Below are 24,738 nucleotides of genomic sequence, written 5' to 3' on the forward strand. Positions count from 1 at the left end.
AGTTGATTCCCCCCCCCTTTTTAGGATTTTACCCCAGAATTGTTGAACCACAGGAAGGAACTGCCTGTGGGGGCCAGATTAAACTGACCAGTGAGCCAGATTAGGCCCCCAAAATGGCCTTTGGACATTCCTGCCCTATAGAATCCTGGTAAGTGTTGTTTACATCTATCAGAACTACAGTTCCCAGCACCCTGGGTGGGGTGAGGAGTAGAAGGAAAGATGCTGTATCCAATCAAGCCCAGTGACTGGTACAGTATCAGCAAAATGGTTTGCTTGAGGCAGACATTATGCATGCTTTGTTATGGAAATAGGAACCATTCACAATGATGAACTGCTCCAAACAGAGTGAATGGGTAGTAAAATAGCAAATACAATTCAATGTAAACAAGTGTCAAATGCTGCTTATCAGGGCAATTTTTTAAAATTTCACATAGACATTCATAGAGTCTGAACTGGAGGTGGCTGGCTAGGAATGTGATCTTGGGGTCCTAGTGGAGAGCTTGGTGAAGATGCTGGGCAGCCTCTGTGAAAGGCGCTAGGGATCATTAGGAAAGGAACTGAAAATAAATATTCTGTTATCATAATGTCATCATATAAATCTATGGTGCAACCACATTTGGAGGACTGTGTCCCATTCTGGTTACCTCACTTCAAAAATGGTATCGTAGTGTCGGAAAACGTTCAGAAAAGGGTTATGGAAATTATCAAAGGGTGGAAGTAAGGAAAGCTTACAGAGAAAAGGCGAGTAAGATGATGACACAATAAAACTCTGTTTTCTCCCTCTCTCATAAACTTGCGGGTATGTGGTTAAGCTGAATGCTGAAGCTTCAAGACCGAGAACAGAAGCAGTGCCTCGTTGAACAGAACGTTGGACTAGATGGGCCATTGGCCTGAGAGGATCCTTGCCGCTTCCAGGAAGAATGGAGGTATGTCAAAATATGTGATGTGTTGTTCACAGGGTATGCCTTCACAGGGCTATACTCAGAAAAGTCCTATTCAGTTCAGAGGAACTTACTCTATACAGTTGAAGTGCTGCACTTGCTTGGGAGTAAATTCCATGGCACCCAAGGGGGCTTACTTGTGTGTAGACATGTATCAGATTGCACTGTAAAACCACAATCTCCCACACCTGTGAGCAAGTCACACCCAAGTCAAGGGGATGTGCTGGCGGGAGGCGACAGGAGTTGGCGCTAAAACAGATGGAAAGCCCAGCTTGGCAAAGACGGCTCCGGGCGCATTTTTAGAGCAAACAGAAACAAGAAAGCTGATTTCGCTCCCTGAGTAAAATGGGCATCTCTGTGGTTGCTCACTGTACCTTATACTTCACCATCCTGGGAACGGGGATGTGGGAATAATAAATACGGTATTTCCAGGAAAAGTTCAAGGCTAGCAAAGCAAAGGCTGTCCTCATCTTTTAACAAGGGTGGAACGTTTTAGGAACATTTTGTTTTTAAATCAGCTTTTACTTGGTTTTGCTTCTTTGCATTTTACCTTGACGCTTAAAGTGACTAACAAATGCAGTAATAATTATTTTATTGTTTTTTTTTTCGGTGTCCATTGTTTTTTTCTTAACGTTGGCAGTACTGTATATATATTTACGGTATTCTGCAAATAAAGAAATGAATACTTTTAAAATAAAACGAAGGCCAACACTTTTGGGGAGAGGGTTAGAGGCTTTGGGGGTCCACGAAGGCTTTTGTCGTAAGAAGAGAGGCTGCCTCCCCGGGCTGGGGGGGGGGTCCCTGGCTGCCCCGGGGAGGTCCTGGCGGCGTCACGGGAGCGGCGCCCTCCCTCCGCCTATAAAGCTCTCGCTCGCCGGACTCGGCCGCGCTGCCGCCGCTCCTCCTGCTCCTCTCCGGCCGCGAGATGCTGCGCAGGCGGCGCGTCTTCTCGGTGGCGCCTCCGGGGCGCGGAGGTGGGTTTCTGCGCGGCCCCCCAGCCCGGCTTGCGCATTCCCGGGCGACTCGTCCCGCGGCCCCTTCTGGTCTCCGGAGTTACGTTAAAAGAAAGCCTCTAGTCTCGCTTTCGAGTGCTGTTTTGCACGACGCTGCTCGTGAATGCCTTTACCAATGCAGGCTTAGGAACCCTTACTCAAAAGTAAGCCTCACCGAGCTTCGTGGGGTTTACCGCTGGTTAGTGTGCGTAGGATTCCAGCGCAAGTGGACGTGCAAAGGGCTGTTGAATTGCATGCTGAACTCGGTGTATTTCTTCTGAGACTTATTGAGCATAAAGGTGGACGCGCACAGGATGTATTTGTGCTTTTCTCTGAGGAACGTGCCAGGGCTTTTAAGAGTAATGTTGCCTGTCCTGCAGTTTTGATAAACAGAAAAGCAGTACATCTGTTTAAATTTTAAATTGCATGCATATATTTCCTGCCAAAATTCGTTTTGCTTTTATATTGCAGGATGCATCGATGCCCAAAACAGAAAGGCATATTAAGGTATTGGGGGTGGCACTTAAATTGGGTGCGTTCTTTCTGTGTCACATTTGTGATAGTCACAAGTTTGCATAACTGCAAGACAGGCTCAAAGATGTATTTTATGCCCTTGGTAAAGAAAGTTCTGTGTGCACACAAAGTAGGAGACCTTGAAAGAAGTTGACCTGGGCATCTGGTCCCTTGTCTTTCTTTTATTTAGGATGTGATTACCGGTATCTTGTTTTTAACACAATGGCCTTGCAAAATGTGTGTGTTATTTTCTGGGAGGAAAAGTTAGGACTGAGAAGAGGAGCTTCATTCCAGTGCCTGAATGCTTCCCTCCAGGCGATGGGAAAAACTTTCTGTTGTTTGCTTAGCTTTTGTGGTTTAATTGGTAGAGTTTCTGTAGGACTCTGGCCTGGGGAGATTTGGGTTCAAATTTCCACTCAGTCATAAAGCTAAGGGGACTGGGTCAAAGTGTCTGTTTTTTCAGCCTAACCTCTTTTGCATGTTTATTAGAATAAAACAGGATAACTTCAAAGAACATCACCCTAAGTTGCTTCTAGGACAGATGGGGTATGAATGTGATTAATACAATTTTAAATAAATAAAAATTGGTATTGGAGTAATTGGTATTGGAGTACTGTACTAGAGATTGGAGTGATGCAATAGAGATCCCTTTTCTTCATTGCTTCCATGTAGGCTCCTAGACTTGAATATGCCCACACTGTAAAGCTTAAGAAAAGTTGAGGTCCAATGCCCATCCATACAAGAGGTTGCATAGATGTCCTGGATGATTTAGACTCCAATCCTGTGTTCACTTTCTTCAGAGTAATCGCCATTGAATATAGTAGAACTTCTGAGTGTACATAAGGTTGCTCATTTATTTGTTTACTGAGAAGTAAGTCTGAATGTGTACTAAATGTGGCAGATTTACCTTCTTGTCCAGTTTGCAGAACTACATTTCAGAACTGGTTTCTCTGTGCTCAACCATGAGCAGAGCTGAACCATTAGCTTTGCTCACTTTGCCATAAATGACAGATTCATATTCAGAAATTCAACTGGTTGAGCAACAGTGAGATTTGTGGAGCATTTGAACTGTTGCTCTGTTAAAAGGACTTGGGTGTTTGCAGGTATGTGTCCCAGTTTATTATTCAAGTGTGGAATATTGTGTCTTGCACAACATTTGGAAACTTGACTTTGATAAAAGTTTCTAGTCCTCACGGCTGTAGAGAAAAGCTTGTGATCAGCCATTGGCAAAAGCTCAGATCAGAGACTTTCGTGATCCATGGCCATTGTTGTGAACGATAGTCTCAAGGTGATGTACAATAAAAACAACAAAACACAAAGAAAGAAGATATACGTAGTCAAAACTAAACAAAATAAAAGCTGTACAGAATAGATTGATGGCGAAGATTCATTCATTCTGCTGGGATGGGAAAGCTCATTAGAACAAAATGTCTTCAGTTGAAAAGGCAGATAGTGTGGGCCTTCTATTTCTTTATCTGCTCCCATTATTGGCTACCTAACTTAAGTGTCCCAGTTCTTTGCAGTCTGCAGATAAGAATTATACATTCCAAGGAATGGAAAAATAGTACATTAGACCTAGCAATGTTTCTGTGAGACAGAACCCATCTGCTGTAAAGCTGGACTAGGTCCTGGGCCTGCTATCCATGCATATGGTCATCATGAACAATTACCGGTATTTCCACCAAGTAGTTTAAGGAGGAATACATGGCTCTTCAATCTCATTCTCACTACAGCACACTGAGGTATGGTGAGTAGCCCTTTGCCAGCCAGTGCCTTCACGTCTGAGGTGGCATTTGATCCTGGGTTTCCTCAGTCCCAGTCTAACCACTATGCCACACTGACTCATGTGAACTGGCACATAATTTTGTCCCAATAGGGATGGAGAACTTGTGACTCTTTAGATGTAAAAAAGGTAAAGGGACCCCTGACCATTAGGTCCAGTTGCGGACGACTCTGGGGTTGCGGCGCTCATCTCGCTTTACTGGCCGAGGGAGCCGGCGTACAGCTTTTGGGCCATGTGGCCAGCATGACTAAGCCGCTTCTGGTGAACCAGAGCAGCGCACGGAAACGCCGTCTACCTTCCCGTCAGAGCGGCGCCTATTTATCTACTTGCACTTTGACGTGCTTTCAAAGTGCTAGGTTGGCGGGAGCAACGGATTCTTCAGATGTAGCTGGGCTACAACTCCCATCGCCATCCTATATTGAATCAGATCAGACAATCATAAAGTTGGAAGGACCCACAAGGGTCATCTAGCTCAGCCCCTTGTCATGCAGGAATTTTTTGCCTGGTGTGCAGCTCAAACCGACAACTCTGACTCTTATGCTCTATCGGCTGAGCTATCTGTGGTGATGGGAGTGGGAGTCCACCAACTATCCTTGTTAATGCAAGGTTCTGCTTCCCAAGCACATTTTTAGAAACGTCGCATTTCCCTGTAGCAAATTTCAAAACTCGGTGCACTTTTTCAAATTTCAAAACTCAGCAATCCCATTTCCCAAATATTGGAAGTAAGGCAGCAGCCCCATGACTGGCTTTAAGCACAGCTAGACGGGGTTGGGAAGCAGTCAGAAACAACAGGATATTGTTGAGTTTGCACTGCTTTCCAAACCAGCTCACTGGATGCAGAACAAGTGGGAGCCCAAGTCTTTCTAAGTTTAATGTAATTTCCTCCTGGATCAGTGTAGTTTGGTTTCATTACTCACAAGTTGCCAATACTATTATTCAGAAAGCAGGTACTGGTATTACTAAATAGGTACAGTTGGAAGGAGAGAAGGTGAAGGTTTGGATCCATTCCACCTGGAGAGACTTCAGACCATGTAGTTCAAACGGCTCATCTCTCATTTCTTCCAGTACCTGTTCCTCCTCCTGCTTCTCCCCCCTCCCCACCCCACCCTTCTACCTTAAGCATTTGGCTGGCTCAATATAGTGGAGGTCTCTGTAGCAGGACCAGTGGGGCTGACAGCTCTTGATGGAGCTGTGCTGGTTTCGCTGGTTGAAATGATTGCTTCAGATTGCAAGGTGATGGCAGATCCTCTGCAAACAGCTCTGCTGTTTCCCTGCAGGGCCCTTTTGGGGCTGCGCATTCTTCCACACTTCAGTGGAACTGCAAAGTCCAGCCAGGCTGATGAAAGACGGAGATATGCTTGTGTTTATGTTCTCAGGATGCCAAAAAAAGAGAGGGAGAAATAATGATGGATCTTCGTTATTGGGCTCTGCTTGTCAGGGGGGAGGGAGAGTGAGTTGGATAGGAGGAGCAGGCCTTACATAGGATCCTACCACTGCCTCCACGATGCAATGTTGTTTATTTGTTTGCTTATATAGTGGGGGTGGGGCACCAGGTGCTGGGCAGAGTACCAGAGGGCAGGCCTGGGTCCCGACAGAAGAGGCAGTGGAGGAGGAAGGGTTTAAATCCGGGTTTCCCAAAGGTGTGAGTTCATTGACTCCCCTGATGAGCTAGTCCAGCTGTCCTTGACTCCAACCCAAATTGTTAGCAGTGTAAGTATGACTATATAATCAACATTTATTCCTCAGTCTCCCTTACTGGAATTCATAACAATTTAAAAATATGGAATGCTGTTGGACTGTGGAATCATATTGTTAAATACAGAGGTTCCTCGCTGACAAAGGATGTGCGTTCTGTACATGCCCAGTGCCCTTTATTTCTGCAGCTTGAAGTTCCTAATTATTTTTGTGTTTCTTGCAGCATACCTCATAAACTTATTTTCCACCCACCCCCTGCAAAATCCCATTGGCCCCCATGGGGTCAATTTAGGAAACTGTGGTTTAAACAAATAATATGATTGTTTCAGTTAGTGAAGGAATTTGGCTCTTTGGCAAGTCTAGGATGTACACCAATGGGCCCCTTGTTTCTCTTCTGTGTCCCCCACCTTCTGCCCGTACTTGGGAATGGTGTGGGTTGAGCCCTGGCCATTCATTCTGCCTGTGGTCTTGCATCTGATGGGTCTGGGCAGTCCATGCAGAATTAGCTCTTGGTGCACATGGATGGGGAAGGAATACTTAACTGGCATTGTTGCAGAATGACTTCGTTTTCTCAGAAAATCAGATTGTTCCTTTTTTGCATTCAAGTGCCTCAGAGTAACTTACACAGTAAAATAAAACAACAAAGTCAGATGAAAGCAGCAACGCACAAAAACGGAAATGCTCATCTGACAATATTTTAAAGGAGCAAGTCCTATTCTGTACTCTACCTGGGCCACTCCCCACTTAAAAGATGGGCATAACAAGGAACTACCTTTCCAATTAAAAACCCTAAGCCTGGGTAGAAAGAGGATGTTTTTGCCTGGCACCTAAAAACAGACAGTGATGGTGTCTGTGCTCACTTGTGCTAGTGGTGTAGATGCATGAGTGCTTGCTATAGAGATGTCACCTGAGACTGAGGTCTTAACTTAAGCATTTTAACGGCCACACCAGCTTCTAGGCAAAAGGGGAGATTGCTCCTGAGCACTGCCAAAATCCAATTCCCCCCCCCCCCAATTAACACACAAGTCATGGACCTGGCCAAAGAAACTTCAACGTATTTATTCTGGAATTAGTTGCAGCCTTCAGAATTCCATGCCACATTGTCTTTTGGAAGATAGGGCTCTGTGGCCCCCATTATTATTATTTTTTACTTCTGCCATGTACAGTTAGCGCTGTAATTCTAATAATTCCAGAGCTTGGCTCAAACATCCTGTCCTCTAAAAACTCTCCCGTGGACGCAGTGGACAAAAGCAACACATTCTTTGAATAGGTTCTGGCTCATTATCTTACTCAATTGATTTCTATTTACAGAATGTAAGTTGGATGCAGAAATCTAAATTCCTGTGCCAGACTGCCAAAGTGCCTCCACCCCCATCCAAAAAAGGGCTCCTTTTCCTCCCCTACCGCATCTGATTTCACCCTGCATGTTTGAGGCCACTTTGTTCCAGTCGAGAGAGAGGCTTCTAGAGTCAAGGGAGTGATCCTGTGTTTCTAGACACTGGGCCCCTGATTCCGGATTCTTTGCTGGAAACTAGTCTAACCAGGGTGGAGAGGGTGAAATGGCTGCTGAGTGATACTGATGACTCTGGGACTTCTAAGGAGGCTCTCTATACCCCGGCCACTGGTAGGAGGATTAGGAGGAAAGAAGTGGATGGGCTAGTGGTCAATTGCAAAGGGGACTCTGAGATCTAATGTGCACATTTTATTTGAGAATTACCTTTTATTCTGTGTAATAAGAAATTTTGGTGGATTTGACCATGGTTTTACTGCATATGTAGCAACTGCTGTGTTTTTTGTTTGTTTTGTTTTTGTTTTCCTTTCCTTTTCCTTCTTTGGATGTTGCCATGGTTTTTGGCTAGTGCAATAAAAATTCAATAAACTAAATGTAGGATTACTTGTTGGGAATGCCTAGCTTGTTGTGTGGCTCATTTAGATAAGAATGGCATAGTACTAGTACTAAAAGAGCGGTAGAAGTCATAATGACTTTGACTCAAGTGTCCCACCACTGGTCTGGGTGACTCTACAACCTGGAATGCAAGTAGAGGGAATGGGGAGGCCTCATGCAGAACGGAAAGCAGACAGACCATCTGCAGTAGGCTCCCACTTTTTCAGCAACACAACAAAAATACTGTCTTTTCTCTTCTAAATTAGGCATCTGAAATTAAAGTTTTGATTGGCAGAGGGAATCAGGAGTTATTTACTTTATTTTTCTCCCATCCTGAAGGAGCCTACAGCAGCAAACAGCAAAATGATAAAAACAATGCAATATAAAATGAATTCTGGGAACTTCTGAAAGCAAACCAAATATCCCCACAACTCATATTCATATATTTCATTCCATAAGCAGGGACTGCTACCAAGAAAGTAACATGGCTGTGTTATGGGCCAGTGCTAGCAGAGCAGCACCCAGCAGCAGAATCACAACAGGACCTCTCCTTTCAGTTGTAAGGCCTGTCCCTTAGTTCCTTGGGTCCTGGGCTGTTTACAACTTTGTATGCTAGCACTAGCACCTTGGATGGGGCCCAGTAGTTCACTGGCATCCAGTGCCACACTTCCAGGACTGCTAACACATGGTCCCTCTGAATTGCCCCACCCTCCAACCTGGCGGCTGCATTCTGCACTAACTTCAGCTTCAAGGCCATCTTCAAGGGTAGCCCTATGTGGAATGCATTGCAGCAGTCCAGACAGGAAGTCACTAGGATGGTTTACCAAGGCCAAGCTATCCTGGTCCAGGAACTGCTGTGGATCATACCCTTTTTGAGTATGTTTTCTTGGCTAGAATGTGTTATTAATAATAATAATAAATTTTATTTATATCCCGCCCTCCCCAGCCGAAGCCGGGCTCAGGGCGGCTAACAACACTAAAACAGTGCAACATTATAAAAACATAAAAATTAATTAAAATCAAAATTGATGGCAACCATAAACTAAAGTTTCGTAAAGATTGGACTCTGATGGTGCCTCTTTCTTGTCTGGATGGTGGATAGAGAAGGGTATGTATAGAAACGAGCCTCTTGTGCTATGGGAAGTTGACTTTCTTTATCCTGTCTGCTTTTGCCTCTGGTCCAGGCTGTCCGCCATCACCGTGTGGCCCCCAGAAGGTTGCCTGGTCCATGGGCTAAAAAAAGATTCTCCACCACGTTTTTTCACAATTGTTATCCCTCGGTTTTCCCTTTTTGTGCTGCATATATTTCATTCTATGCTATAAATGTTAAAAATGGAAATTTGGGGAAATTAAAAAAAAATGCAATCCTGACTTATAAAACCGAAACTTTATTTGACATGCAGGTGTATCTTAGCAGTTACCACATTTCTGTTCGCTGTATTTATGAAATATAAATTCTTTGGTATTTATTTAATCCAAGTTTTAAGAGATACCTCCAGAGTTATCTTGGTGCTAGTCAGTAAAGGGAGTCAAAAATAAAAACCATCAATGTTGTTGTAAACACAAAGGCTTAGGAATTACCTTTTTTGGCTTAAATTGCATGCATGGATGGAGGAAACTCCTGTTTCTGAAGCTGCAGCTCAGAAGCAAACATTCCAATGATGCAATTAACATAACTTGTCTAACTGCAATGCAATCACCTTCCTGAAGTTAAGCAGGTCTGGGTCTGGTCAGTGCCTAGAAAGGAGGCTAGGAGTACGGCGGCTGAGGATTTTATTTTGGTCAGGGAGAGCACTGTCTCCAGGAAAGGAGGAATAGAAATTAAACTAATCAGTTAGTTCTGAAACAGAAAGGATTGTATTCAGTGGGGTTCCTACTCAGAGTAAATCCATTGACATTAATGGACATGTATAACATAGGTTCATTAATTTCAACTCTTGAATAGAATTAGCATTGGATAAACCCAAAATGCCCTACCAAGTGGTTTACACAGAAGAGGGAATTCTTGCAGGTGCCTGGTACCACTGAAATGCCAACTTACCTGTTTGCCAGATTGCAACCTAAAGATCCTGTAATGCCTCCAATAATTCCAGGAGACAGGTTGCATTTCCTTCTTTGCTGGCCTTTTTGCCCACCCTCCTCTCCCAACCTTCCTGTGGGATAAAAACTGGGAGTCCTGCCGGCCACAGTAGAGTAGCTGTATTGGGGGTGGAGATGGTGCGGGGGGAGGATGAGGCCCCTGTCACTCAGGTGCTCTGCATCTCCCAGGGCTCACTGCAGCATCAGCAGGGCTAAAGGAGGCATGGAAGGCCTTAGCAAGTTTACAGGAGTATGTATTTTTGAAACTTTTATCCTGCCCTACCTCCAGAGGAGTCCAGGGTGACAAACACTTCTTTAACAAAAAATAGAGTTAAGAAAAAACATACTTAAAACATTTTAAAACCGTTAAAAAACCCAAGAACAGATGCAACCAAATCATATGTCTGGTTAGGCTTGCCGAAACAGAAGAGTTTTCAGCGAATGTCTAAAAGGTTTCAGTGATGGTACCTGCCTGATGCAATGCAGGTGATCCCGCACTAAAGGAACAACTTACAAGCGCAGAACGGGTGTTTTGTGGCTCTTATAGAAGTGCCAGTTCTGCAGATAATGAAGTGATTGAGTTGGCACATCTGGGGTAAGGCCTTGATCCGATAATAGCACCTTGAACTCAGTCTGGTAGCAAACGGGCAGCTAGTGCAGATCTTGGAGTGCAGGCACAAAGATACTCTCTCCTGTTTAGCTAATATGCTGCAGCATTTTACACTAACTGCAGTTTCTGGACCAAGCACAAGGAAAACCTCACATAGAGCTCATTTCAGCCTCATGGTTAACAGTGCCTGTTAAGTTGTTCCAGTCAAGGAACAGGCACAGTTGTCTTAGCAGCAGAAGTCTGCTAAAGGCACTCCTTGCCGTGATGAGGAGGAGGATTAATTGAATCCGTTGTAACTCAGAGCAGTTCACTTGGGGCTCCAGTGACAGAGCTGGACCCAGGAGCCACCCCAAAGCTGTGTATCTGCTGCTTCAGAGGGTGTTCGTCACCCCCATCCACTCAGGCAGTGGACCAATTTATTGGGAAAGAGAACCACTTGCCAGAATTCAAGCAAAATTTATTTCCCCGCATCCATCCCACCGCGGCATCCAGACACTGATCTCTCCAATTTAGATCTTGAGAAGCAGAGCTGAGTGTCACCAGCATATTGCAAAAAGGAATAATCTGTGAACTGGGACGCCTCCGGTTCAGATGTCTCCGTTTACTAAGAGCTTGTTGGATAACCTTAGGCGAGCTGCATTCTCTAGGCCTCCTTGGTACAATAAATATAGATAATATTGGTCTTCCTTAGAGGGCTGTTTGAAAAGATTACTGAAACAATGTCTGTGAGGTGGCTGCAAACACGCTCTGAAAGTGTTGTCTAACTGCTTAGTATTTGTTTTATATAACCTCCTTTGCACACAGTGTGATGATTTTCTCTCCCTCTGGGCTCTCCCCACTCTCATGGGAAATTAGGCAGAGGCCATAGATCAGGGGTCGGCAAGGTGTTGGTCTGCCTGGGCCGGTCAAGTCCCGCAGAGATCTCTCCGTGGGCTGGATTGTGTGCGTGCGATGACTCTGAGTGGGCAACTTGGTTTGGGGGCGGCTTGTGAGCTAGTTAAACTGCCCCCATGGGCCGCAGGTTGCCGACCCCTGCCATAGATTGTTCACCCCTTCTACAGGCTAACAGCAAGAACCCTGCCATCAAATTAAGTAGAATGTGTGAAAGTTGCTGGGGCCACAAAGTTTGCACAAGACCTCTCTTGTAGCCCCAGTTATATAATTTTTTGAACAGACCGATTGAGAGACTGAAGACAGGTGGGCAAGTCTTGGCAGTAGGGTGTCACACACCATGGTCCATGTGCAATAATACTTGTGCCGAAGCTATTCTCCCAAGATTTATTTCCTTAGCACCGTCTTCAGCTGCTCCTTCTCTGCCACGCCTTGTCTGAAGCAAAGGCCAGCATGATTCAGGTGCATGAGGAATATTCTTGGAATGCATATGTTGCAAGCACACACATTTCCTTGTCCAAAGGAGCTTTGGGGGGAGGAGAGTGGCCAGGGCGGAGTTATCTGTTGGGAAGGCACTATATTTACCTGGATCCAGGTGTTGGGCTTTTCATGATCTGTGGAGCAGGGTTGGCCTCTGTCTCAACAATGTCTTCTTCCCTTCTAAATCTCAGCTAGTGCCTGGAGCCCCGTAGAGAACTGCGTGGTGTTGACCTCAGTCAGCATGTTTCAGAGTCTACAGGAACCTCAACTCCAGTGCCCCCTTGACATGGAGCTGGATGGCAAGAAAAACAGCCGGGTGGATCGATTGGATGAGGCTGGCTCCCTAACAGAACCCATTCCCCACCAGCTAGGCTTCTTGCCTATCAGTGGGAGATTCCTCAAATCTGAATCAGAGGATTCTGGTGTTGAAATGACCAGCAACGATCACTCTCCCTCCAGCCCGGAGGGCTCAGAGAAAAGCTTCTGTTTGGACTGTCTTGATGGCTTCCAGCCTTCGATGGAAGACTCTCCACCACTTTCTGCAGCTCCCTGCCAAGGCTTCCCCAAAGGTGAAGAGCAGGAGGACCTGGGTCCCACCCAGGATCGTGCCTACTGCCGGAATCTCTCTGCCAGCAAGAAGTTGGCCCAGGTGGTCCAGCGGTCTCAGAAGCACCAGCTGCCTCCCCGATCCCCCGGGCGGCTGGGTCAGAGGCCCCATAGCCCAGTGGACTTGGAGGGCCTGAATTCCTATCGTTTGCACGAGAATGTGGATGCTGCTGCAGGGGAATTGATTCCTATGCTGTCTGGCAACAGCATCCCAGAGGAATGGAGCCCACATGGACAGGTAAGTGGGGAGAAAGGTGCACTACTTTGCTGTTTTAAGCCAAGCCAAGCACAGGTCCTTTTTCCCAGGCTCCTTTGCAGCAGCTTTTCCAATTTTAAGCATGGTTTGGCCAAAAGCTGCTCTTCCTTTTCTAGGTTCCTTTGCAGTGGGTTTTTATTTCTGCCAAGCTTGTCTCCTGTTTGGAGAAGGAATAGCCGTGTGCTGGGAAAGAGGTCTATAGATGGCTGGAAAGGCGGCTTTTATGACTGGCTGGCAGAGTTTTAGTGACCCAGGATTGTGTGATAGCTTGCATCCGCTCCTGCTGTATCCCAGTCTCTCCTCCCACTAGCTAGGTGGGGCAGTTTCGTATGGGAAATGCTCTCCATTCCACCTGATGACGATACCTTGCCTAATTGCCTCTTGCTGGAATGTGGCAAGGTCCTTGCCCTCTGATGACATAACATAACGTGCACACGCTGCTCTTTCCTGACCCGGTTTTTAGGAGGAAGGTGCTGGGACACTTGAGAACTTACTTGGCCTTCCAGTCTTGATTCACCTGAGTTTGAGCTAGATGCATACATACATAAAAGTTACTGAATTAGTCCATAGACCATATCAAAAGAGAACAAAGTAAAATACATCTAAACTGCATGTTAGAGTATGCAAACAGTGGTTTGTGTATCTGTGTGGTTGTTGTTGTTCCCTAATATCAGAATAAAGCTGGCATTCCAGAAACCAATCCTCTAGCATGGCTGCCTCACATAAGCCAACTTGGACTCTTGCAACCATAAAGCTCTTCCCTAGTTCAACTATTGAATCCATCTGTTCAAAAACAGTCAGGCACAAGCTTTTTTGTACAGTGGTACCTCGGGTTACATATGCTTCAGGTTACATACACTTCAGGTTACAGACTCCGCTAACCCAGAAATAGTACCTCGGGTTAAGAACTTTGCTTCAGGATGAGAACGGAAATTGTGCGGCGGCAGCGCAGCAGCAGCAGCAGGAGGCCCCATTAGCTAAAGTGGTGCTTCAGGTTAAGAACAGTTTCAGGATAAGAACAGACCTCCAGAACGAATTAACCCAAGTTCTTAACCCGAGGTACCACTGTATTGTGGGAAATAACAGTTATTTTTAATATTTGACACTGAGGTTTTGGTCTTGCTAAGCAATGTTGAATAGTTTGGATGAAAAGACAGGCCACGTCAGTTTGTGCTCCTACATCTGATGCCCTTTGCTTAGAGATGTTTCCAGTTACATTCCCAAGTGAGTTCAGTGTCTGCACTGAAATCCATCCTATTGTAATAAATGTGAAATTTTGATACTACAATCTGTTCAGAGCCAGCACCATCTGTTTCCTTAAGGCAGATCTTGGAAATCCTATATTTCTTTCCCCTTCCCCGCTCATAATGGCTAACTCAACTTAGGTGAAAGGTCCAGGACTGACAAAAATAAGTATTTCTTCATACAGTGCATAGTTAAACTATGGAACTTGGATGGATTCAAAAGAGGATGAGAACCATTAATGGAGGATATGGATATCAGTGATTCATGAGAGCGATCTTCTGCTTCTGCTATTGAAGGCAGTATTCCCCTGAATATCAGATGCTGGGAATCACAAGTGGGGGGGGGGGGCTGTTAGCCCAGGTCCTGCTTGCAGGCTTCCCATAGGCATCTGTTCAGCCACTGGGAGATGAGCCTTTGGCACGATGCTGCAGGGCTGTTCCAGGAGCTGCGTGCCTCCTCCTCCGCTTTAGACTGCTTCTCTCTGGGGCTGTTTGCTGTCTGCTGTATACGGAACGTGCAAGTGAGCTCATATCCCTGACGGCCCATGCTGGCTCCTTTCTTAGGTGCACGAGACTTTGCTGACCATGCCTGGACAGGGCTTACGGTACTTGGAGCACATTTGCCAGATGCTGGAGAAGATCGCCCACCTGCAGCAGGCCAACCTTCGACTTCAGCATCAGCAGCAGATTATGGAGTGCCGGGTGCGGGTCCAGGAATCTGAGAACGTGAGAGAAAGGGCTGAGGGCTGTTTATTAGAGGGTTATTGAAACAAGTTCATGGTGATTTTGAGTACATTTGTTGCAGGAAGGAGATGGCAGTTCGGACATTGGGGGCAGGAAGTGGTGGTGGGCAGAGATGAGCTCCTTTCTTTCTTTTAATATAATTTTTATTACTTTTTGCACATATTTTCCAACATAACAACTTACAAACAACATAGCAAATCTTTGGCTATTATCGCCTAAGACTTCCTTCAACCCCTTCTAATAGTTTTCTAAATTCCGTTCTCATTCTGAATTGTATTACTATACTTATTGCTATAATTCAAATCTTACATCCATATCTCAGTCATCTTCACAATAATTTATAAAATCCTCCCTACAAAACTTCTGTAACCCTACTAGCGATGTTAAATAATTACAGTTGTCTTTCAAATATAACATAAATTTCTTCCAGTCCTTCAGAAAATCTGGTCCTGCTGGTTTTGAATTTTCCCTGTTAATCTCGCTAGCTCAGCATAGTCCATTAATTTCGTTTGCCAAAAAGATGAGCTGCTTTTGGGGGGGGCACCAGGGGGCGCATTGGAAGATGGCCAACAATAACATCTCTCCGACCCACACAAGGTAATAAAGAGGCTGCTATGGGAAGTATGCAGTCTTCCTGCCCCCCCAAGTAGATGGGGGGGGGACAGCCTTGCCAGCGATGTCCATAATGCACCCCCGGATTCGAAAGAAGGGGGTGCAGGACATTTGGCACCAGCCCTCGGTGAGCTTGGCTCTTCCTGACGCTGCTTCCAATTGCGCCTTGGTTCGCTTCAACTCGAAAATATAATTGGAAATATATAATTGGAAAGAAGCTGAAGCACATACATCAAGCAAAGTTCGAGAGATAAGGCTGCTGATTAATGCATCTCTGCGATTGGAGCGACGGGAGGAGACAAATCAAGTGATCAACCACCATTACGAGACTGGTACGTGCAGAGTGAAAAAAAGAGGGGGGGTGGAGGAAAAAACCTTTTATTTTCTTTCCCTTCTGTGAGTATTTATAACCCTCCACCCCAGAGAGACGAATCATCGCCTTTTATTAATCGCAAGCAAGAATTTAAGAGCTGTGTGGAGTGAATTAATGATTGAAGAGAGGACTCGTAAATATTGGAGAGCGGAGGAAAAATTCTATGACGCAGTTTATAATGGCGTCTTGCTAAGACAGGCTTGTCGAAGAAAGACGAGGGGAGGAGGACCAGGGTCATTGGAATGCGAATGATGGATTGAATCTGACAACCTGGCAGAGCCCCTTTGTGATATACGTGGCAAGCTTGGGAAAATTAATAGGACAGACCGAGGATAAATTTTTGAAGAAGGGGAGGAATGGCGGCTGTCCTTATGAGATATGACTTTTGGAGTGTGCAAAACCCATGCAGAAGTTGTTTGTTTCTAACCTGCTTGTGAAGATTATCAGAGATCGCAAAGAAAGGAATACATGATAACAACAAGAAGATGAAGAAAGTAATAAAGAGACTATCTGGACAGATCTGGATAGAACTGTTTGATAAAAGCAGCAACAGAAGTGATGTTTTGATCCTCGTTCGGAGCTTGATGTATGGGTACCCCCAACAAAATTTAAAAATTTGGCTGTATAATTTGGAATTAATATGATTTGGAGATAATGTGATTGGATTGGCCTGTTAATAAAAATTATGTTTAAAAAAGAAAAGAAAAAATGAGCCCTCAGCGCCATGAAACGGATCATGGTTTTCACCAAAAAAATGAGGTCTCTGCACCCTGGCCCTCGTGTCACGGTTTTCGCCAAAATTCCTGCGTCCTGGCCAAGCCTGGCCTGTGTCCGCAGGGGAAGTTTCACCCCCCCCCACCCTTGTCTACAGCAGTTTCAGGAGGAGAGAGAAAGACATGTTACACCATTCAAGGAGGAATTGCCTAGTTACGAGATAGTGGAGGAGGAAGGGGAGGCGAGAGTGCAGCCGGCAGAGACCTCCCTGGAGAGTATGGCAGATCCTCCATCTCCTCAGGCCCATCGGTCCCTCCGCATTCTAGAACAGAGAAGGCAGAGGGGTGGGACTCCAGGAACTTCCTGTTGGCGCTCAGGATGTTGGGGGCCGAAGAGTCGGGGCTCAGAGTAGCAAATGTCTATCTGTGTGTGGAGACATGGATTCTTGTCTTGCAACCAGATAAGGAAATAAAAAGGACGATACAACACAAAGATGAGCTGCTTTCATGTGTTGGACTTGACTTATCAGTGGGCCAGCAGCAGTGTATGGGGCAGACATTTTTTAGTGCTTTATTTTTCTGTGGAAAACTTTAGTTTCATACATTCATTAGCAAGAATGAACAGGAGCCAATTGCAAATACAGTATTAGGCAAGTTTGGTAGTGGACTTTTTTTTTTTTTTTAACCAAATACAAGCAAATAAAAATTAGATCTTTTTCTATTATCTCGCAACATTTTCTGATGCTTAACTGAAAATTTTTTAATGCAAATTACCCTATGCATATTGAAAACCAACATCACCAATCAGCAGTATTCACAAACACACTCTGTGAACTGAAAGGGCTCATTTGATTTAATTACTTCCTTTCAAATCACACATAAGAAGCAGAGAGCAACATTCCCCCCCTCCAACGACCCTCTGAGGTAGGCTGAGAGAGGCAGGCCCAGGGGCAATTGGCAAGTTTTGTGCCTATAGGGGATTTGTTCTCACAGGTCATAGCTATGCACTCTAACCAGACTGGCTCTTTTGCAATTGGATCCATAGTCCTGGGATCAGAAATCTCCACATTCTTTAATCTTAGCCCCATTTCAACTGTTGAACCTGAAATATGTCCCCCAGACATGTGTTTCTAGAATGGTTTTTCTTCAACTCTGGTACCATTTTGTCTGACAGGAAGGCTTTTCTGAAGATGTGCCAGATGGCCCTGGGCTGATGACACTTGAAATGCAGGCTGAGGTTCCAGCAACCATGGAGAAGGTGGCAGAAGAGGAGCATCTCAAGTCGGCTGACTCCTGGCACCCCCACCACTTCCGGGCCCGCTCTGCCTCGGACACACGGGCGCTACGGAGCCCAGCCCGTAACCTGGGTGAGCTCTTTACTCTTGGTTTAAAGGCAAGCCATTGGCCCTGATCCCGAGTACTAGAGTATCTTAGCCAGAGCATGCAAACGTTTCCAGTACTGAGGCAACATACTCATCCACTGTGATCACATGACATATAGGATTCTTATCTTTAGACCCTTTTCCCTTTTAGAAATGTTAACAAAACATTCTGGATCCAGGTTCACTTGTTTTCTGAGAATATTGTTGATAGCTTTTTAAATAAGTTATGAAAAGGTCAGGGCTTTAACATAAGACTACCAACATAGGTAGTCACTTTTTTCTCTTGTGGGTATATGTTAAGTAATTCTTATTAAAGGTAAAGGTAAAGGGACCCCTGACTGTTAGGTCCAGTCGTGAACGACTCTGGGGTTGCGGTGCTCATCTCACTTTACTGGCCGAGGGAGCCGGTGTATAGCTACTTCTGGCGAACCAGAGCAGCGCATGGAAACACCATTTACCTTCCCGCCAGAGCGGTACCTATTTATCTACTTGCACTTTGATGTGCTTTCGAACTGCTAGGTTGGCAGAAGCTGGGACTGAGCAATGGGAGCTCACCCCGTCACGGGGATTCAAACCACCGACCTTCTTTCTGATCAGCAAGACCGAGGCTCTGTGGTTTAGACCACAGCACCACCCGCATCCCTTATTAATTCTTATTAATCTGAGGTAATTTACAGCTGGAGTTTGATAACACTGAACTATCATTTTGAAACTAGGTTGTTTGAAACTATTTGTTTGAAAAAGGTTGAAAGTTGTGATGTGGTGGAGCAGAAACTTCTCAGAAAATTCCAAGAAATTTTCTGTTGCTACCTTTTTGTGTGTGTGAAGTTGTTTCTGTTCCTAAAAATGCATTGCTTCATAAAATTCGTCAACGTAGCAAAGGGATATAATGCCAGTTGATCTGGGTAGCTTCAAAGTTGCAATTAACTTACTCAGATCAGTAGAATAAGTATAAACAGATTTCCAGGTCCTTCAGGTTTTTTTTATTGGAAATTTTAACACACATAAGAAAAGTGATCTGTCACACTGTACAACGTTTAGAACTGTCATCGAGAACAAAAATGAGTGGAGCTCTTTAGGTGTTACATTCAGAACAGGCTCTTGGGAGATGTCTATCTGAGAAAATATAATGAATTTAGACATGGAGGCAAATTGGCAACAAGCTGAAAAGCCAGAAGGAAACAAGATTCCACCTTCTGATTAAACACGTTCTCAAATAAGACTGAACCTTGATTCAGGCAGTCCTTTTAGCACACTGGGTTCATGAAGTGCTCTCTTCACAGTTAAATTATGTTCCAGTGTGATGTAGTGGTTAGAGCAGGGGCAGTCAACCTTTTTATACCTACTGCCCACTAATGCATCTTTCTTGATGGTAAAATTTCCTTACTGCCCACCAGGGCTCGATGGATGGAGGATTCAGCTTGGGCCGTAGAACCTACTACCGTCCACCTAGAATCCTGAAGCGCCCACTAGTGGGCAGTAGGGACCAGGTTGACAACCCTTGGGTTAGAGGGTTGGACCACTGGATGTACCTCACTAGATGACCATAAGCTACTCCTAGTCTCTCAGCCTAACCTCCCTCACAGGGCCGCTGTGAGGCTAAAATGAGAAGGAATGAGATGGAAGCATCTGCCACCTTGAGCTCCTTGGAGGAAAGGTGGGGATATAAATGTAATAAATAAATTAAAAACAGGATGCTGGATTAGATGGGCCTTTGGTCAGAGCCAGCAGGGCTATTCTTATGTTCTTATGATTTGATTGTGTTGGGCTAACATACACTTCTGCTGCCATAGGGAACAAGGATGGTTGCCCTCAGAAGTCAACAGCCCACTCTGCCAGTTCTCCCAGTTTGCTGGATCAGCTAGATGGGGGCTCACACACCTTGCCACCAGGCATGAAGCTCAAGGTAGGTCTGCCATGTTCCATTGGGGGGGGGGGAATCAAAAAATTTGCCATGTGTAGGATTTGAATTAAATCTGGAGAGATGTGACTGAGGCAGTGTGGTATAGTGTCTAGACTCAAGAGCGTGGGTAGTCAAGGTGGTGCCCTCCAGATGTTGGTGGACTCCCTGACTCCATCAGCCCCAGCCCCAGGGTCAGGGGTAGGATGGGTGATGTAGTCCAGCAACATCTGGAAGGCATTGTGTTGGCTGTCTCTGGGTTAGAGTGCTGAATTTCCACTGGGGAGACCTCAGTTTGAATCCTCACTCAGCCATGAAATTCACTGGGCGATCTTGAGCCACTTACATGTATGTGTGATTGGCTTAATCTACCTCACAGGATTGAGACCTAAATTTAAAAATTGCAGCGGGGGGTGGGGGTGGGGGGGAGAGAGGGAGAGAGAGGACCGTGTCTGCCACCTTGAGCTCCTCCAAGGCAAGATAGAAGTGTCAGAAATAATATAAGCAAGGCTACATCATTTTACTTAAAAAGCTTTGTTGTACAGTACTTTTGAGTACTATGGTAGAATTTTTTTTTGTAAGAATAAATTACAATCATATTCTATGGTAACTTGATCTATGAGAAGGTGGGGAACACTATTCCATAGTTCCATTCTTAAAAAAAAAATCAGAAAGAGTTTATCATGAGGGTTTCCACCACCTTCCTTTGAAAAATGGATGACTAGCAGAAATGGAACACATGCCATTCCCCCCCCCCCGAACTTCCCAATGCTGTGGAAAGCAGTTGCTGTTCTTGCCCTTCCATGCATCTTTCAGAGGAAGAGGAGCCCCCATAAGTCTTACACACCAGCCAGTTCATGGTGGTCTTCTGGAGAAGTCTTATTGACCGCCCCACCTCACATTCATTTAGTTTATGTGTGAACGAAGGCTAGTGGTGCCAGTAATTTGGAATGCCATTCCTTTCAAAATTAGGTGTCTGATTTCAGCTACACATCTGATATTTCATTGCCTTCTAAAAAAAGCCATTTTTTGCCAAGCATTTTTAGAAAATCAGTTTGATTCAGTGTTGGTCATTTGTTTTTGTTTATTATATGTTATATTATTTTGATGATTTTTTTGTACACTGCCATAGTATATTTTTTTTATAATTTGGAAGTTTAAAATAAATTGGAGCTAAATTTTGCTGGGGAGCAGGGGGAAGGTGGTTGGAAGGGCAACAATCCCCCTCATTGTAAACATGGAAAGATCTACCCTGAGTTTGGTCAAGTTAAGTACATCAGGGTGACATAAAATATTTTAATGCAAGTTAGTTTGCCCTTAAGTGACACCAGCCCTGTGTTCTCTGAGGTCTGCCCTCACCATGCAGTGAGAAGACACTTTTTGATAAACTCCAAAAGGTGTTAAAGGCCCAGATGTGGGCTCATGGCCTCTGAGGACCAGTTGCTAAGCAACAGCATTGGGAGGGTCCTGGGCTTCCCAAGAGGCATCTGATCGGCTGTTGTGGGAAACAGGACTAGATGGAACTTTGGTCTGATCCTGCAGTCAGACTCTTCTTACGTTTTTACATAAATAGGGTTTAGGACCTGATGATTATTCACTCCCACCTTTCCTCTTAAAGGAGTCCAAGACAACAAACTACACAAGAACCTCCAAAAACTTGTCCTCAAAGCTTATAAACTTTCAAGGTTTCCACAAACAGTATCTTTCAGAAATCAAATTCCTGAATTGTTTCAAATAGGGATGTTTTAAATTCCCCCATAATGTTAACAATGAGGGAAGGTGCTATGTACTGAAGTTCTAACCCTGGGGCAGCAGGGGGATACTGTAGATAGTTTTCACTCAGGTCCACATATGCAAATAAGGGATTGAAAGTGACGTTCAGTGATTGGATAGTTACAGAAAGTGGTTACTGTTGTGTTCTAGTGGAGCTCTATATAAACAGGCTAGCTGAACCCTTCAGTTCAGTTCTGTTCTGGCCTGTGAATAAACAAGAGCTGATTGAAGAATTGCTGTGTCGTCTGATATGTTCACCCACAACTTAACAGAAGGCACACTTGAGGGAGAGAGTGAGAGAGGAGGTGTTCTACCACCAAAAAGGCACTGTCGCATGGCTCAGCACCAACTGGGTAGCACTCAGGTCACCCACAGGTGATCTATAATCCTCTTGGCAGCAGACACAAGACTAACAGTAAAATGGCAAAGAAGGGATCAAAGATTCCTGGCTGTTGGTTTCATTTCTGCGATGTTGGGATTATGGCTGGTATAAATGTGATGTACCCTGGGATAGACCCAGTCTCTTCACATTGTGTCCTCTTTCTCTCAGGACCACTCTCACTGGGGCAAAGTCAAAGGGCTGATCAGCAGGATTACAAGGAAATCTGTGCGGGCCAATGAACCAATCTCATCTGGTGAGCCTGCCCCCAGCAGCAGTCAGTGTAGGTAAGATGACAACGATGATTATTGAAAAATTTATATGCCACTCATCTGACTGGGTTGCTGTGGCTGTTTATGGTGTGATAGCTGCTATAAACAGATTCGCCCAGCATGCTTCTGACCAGGCTTTTAACAGAGTTGAAATACAGTCTGCAGTGAAGCATGAGGAAATTGGCCCCTAGTCTTGATTGATGACCAACACAGAATTGTTCTAGGCAGATTACTTTATTGCCTGTCATCAAGCTTAATGGTTGCTGTTTACAGAGATTGCTGTGGATTCCCACAGTGACAGATCGGCTTGCATCCTCTCAGCAGATCAAAACCAAAAGTCTCTCTTAGTCACACTCACATAATGTATTGCACATGTCCATGACTTCACTGTCTTATCTTTGAACCTGTGTAAACAATCTAGCTTCACAGCCAGAGTTTCATCTTAAATGCAGAAACTCATGAAGACATTGTTCTGAAAATGAATGACCAAGTACCCCCAACAGTTGCCCCAGCCACTCTGGGCTCCCAAGAAAAAATAGTAAAAACACAACACTTTGCTACTTTTGGGGTGTGCCAGTGGGGACTCCCCAGTCAGACTTGGTGTAGTGGCATTGGGCATGAGCCCAGTCTTCCAGCTCTTATATATTACATTGAGAAAATGTGTTTGTTAAAAGTGGAGCTCATATTTCCAGCTGCCTCATGCGCAGGGAAAGAAACTTTTACTAACGCCAGGTAATTTGGATATTGTAGCAACCTGTGTTGCAAGCAACCTATTGAGTGGGTGCCTCCTATCAGATCTCCCTCATCCCTTTTTATTTTCCTTACAGAACATATACCATATTGGACAAAGAAGAATCCCAACCCAGGTGGCGTTTCCTGCCCACTCTGGGTGCAAAAAAGCACAGATCGAAACACCTTTCCATGCGGTGAGCCACAGGTTCTCTTGGAGGCATGACAGGTCTGGGGCTCCCAAGTCAGTGCTGTCATGCACATGGACTCTTCTTCCCTTCCCTGTGAGCTTATTGGGAGCTGAAATGCTCCACCCACTTTGACGGTGAGCTTCAAATCCCCCCCCAGTGGAAGAGAGAAGAGACTTTCAGATAAAGAATGGAGACACAAAAGCTCCACCTAGCAAAATGATTCTCCTCTATGAAACCTTTCCAACCAAGTGGAAACATAACTGCTCACTGCAAGCCACAGTCTGCAAATTCGAAGCCAGCCTTGTGAGCAAATGCTTCCTCCTCTGGCAGTTTACCCCTTCTGTCCTGTTTTATTGTTTTCACATTACATATGCACCAGTGCAGTAACGTAAACTTTGCATCAACATGGGCTTTGTAAACCATGGTTAGGGGACCTGGTATAAATTAACCATGATTTGTATCAGCACATGTATTGTGTTGGGTCTCTACAAACCACAGTCTACAGAGAGCCAGTTTTACATTGGCACATAGCCTCATTTTCTTTAGCCTGCCCTTTTTATTTTTATACACTGTCTTCGGGACAGATCTCCCTGAGGCTGGCCCTCTGGAGAACACAGGTTTTAGGTCTGTCTCATACACACCACCAAACATCACCATATTCTGTTAGAAAGATCCTTTCCCATCATTGCCAACTCTCCTAAGATTTTAGGCTGCTGTCTCATTGATTAGGAGCGTGGTCATAAAATCTCATGTGCGTGGTTACTAGGTGAGGACGATGGCTCTGACGGGAGAGGATAGACCTCTCTTCTCCCAGTCTTCACTAGGAAATCCCTGCATGGCAGAATGTGAAATAACTTACTGGCCCTGCCTTTAATTATGATTTTCCTTATGAAACAAATGACTGACACTCCACATCTTTTTGTATGTGCTCACATACAGCTATATAACTTCACATATGGAGTGAGCCCTGTATATATTTATATGGCCTAATGGTCACGCATGTATGTGTATATAGATGGAAATTGATATATTCACAAGTTATATAAAAGTGAGGAAAATAAAACTATTTGCAGACTTTTTTACATTCTGCCTTTGAAATTGTGTTGGAAGAAAGTTATCTGAAAGTTCAACAGAATGCTGTGAATTGTGCCACTTCAGCCTGGGGTGGGGGATATTGCATATGTGAAAGGACTTCCATGGGGTGTGTATGGAGGAATTCCCTACATGCGTAGCATGTTGTGAGAACATACGGAAAGCCTTGCTAGATGAGACTTGGGGTCCCTCTAGTTCACCACACTGTTCCACGGAGCCAAGCAGATACTTCCATGAATCCCACCAAGCAGGGCTTGAAGACTCCTGCCTGGGAAACCTGGCCTGGAGAGCTGCTGCCAGTCAGTGCAGATGCTACTGAGCTAGATGGACCAATGGCCTGACCTTGTCCAGTGGAACCTCGTGCTACATCCCGCCCTCCTTACAAACGCTTTGGGTAACGAGCTCCGCTAACCCGGAAGTAGATGCCCCTTGTTGCAAACTTTGTCCTGGGATGCGAGTGGAAGTCGTGCACCGGTGGCGCGGCGGCAGCAGAGGCGTCATTAGCCAAAGGTTAAGAACGGTTTCAGGTTACAAACGGACCTCAGGAACAGATTACGTTTGTAACTGGAGGTACTACTGTATACGGCAAATTCCTAAGTCCAC

General features: G+C 45.0%; 1 protein-coding gene across 7 annotated transcripts; it reads left to right on the plus strand.

The window, feature by feature from the left end:
- The first annotated feature begins 862 nt into the window (after positions 1-862).
- On the plus strand, positions 863-24,125 carry LOC309331607 (uncharacterized protein C8orf58). 7 transcript variants are annotated; one of them, XM_081843926.1, is made up of 7 exons: positions 863-926; positions 12,061-12,713; positions 14,540-14,701; positions 17,592-17,784; positions 19,593-19,705; positions 22,023-22,138; positions 22,951-24,125. In XM_081843926.1, exons 1-7 carry the CDS (start codon positions 878-880, stop codon positions 23,051-23,053), a joined length of 1,389 nt encoding a protein of 462 aa, XP_081700052.1. In that variant the 5' UTR covers positions 863-877; the 3' UTR covers positions 23,054-24,125. The 7 variants fall into 7 exon arrangements, with proteins under 7 accessions (XP_081700052.1, XP_081700051.1, XP_081700056.1 ...); XM_081843925.1 differs by lacking the exon at positions 863-926 and adding an exon at positions 1,835-1,915; XM_081843930.1 differs by lacking the exon at positions 863-926 and adding an exon at positions 1,835-1,915 and having other exon boundaries at positions 22,023-22,134.
- The last annotated feature ends 613 nt before the right edge of the window (positions 24,126-24,738 follow it).

The sequence above is a fragment of the Podarcis erhardii genome, assembly GCF_964252035.2.
Source record: "Podarcis erhardii genome assembly, chromosome: 16".
Classification (NCBI taxonomy): Eukaryota; Metazoa; Chordata; class Lepidosauria; order Squamata; family Lacertidae; genus Podarcis; species Podarcis erhardii.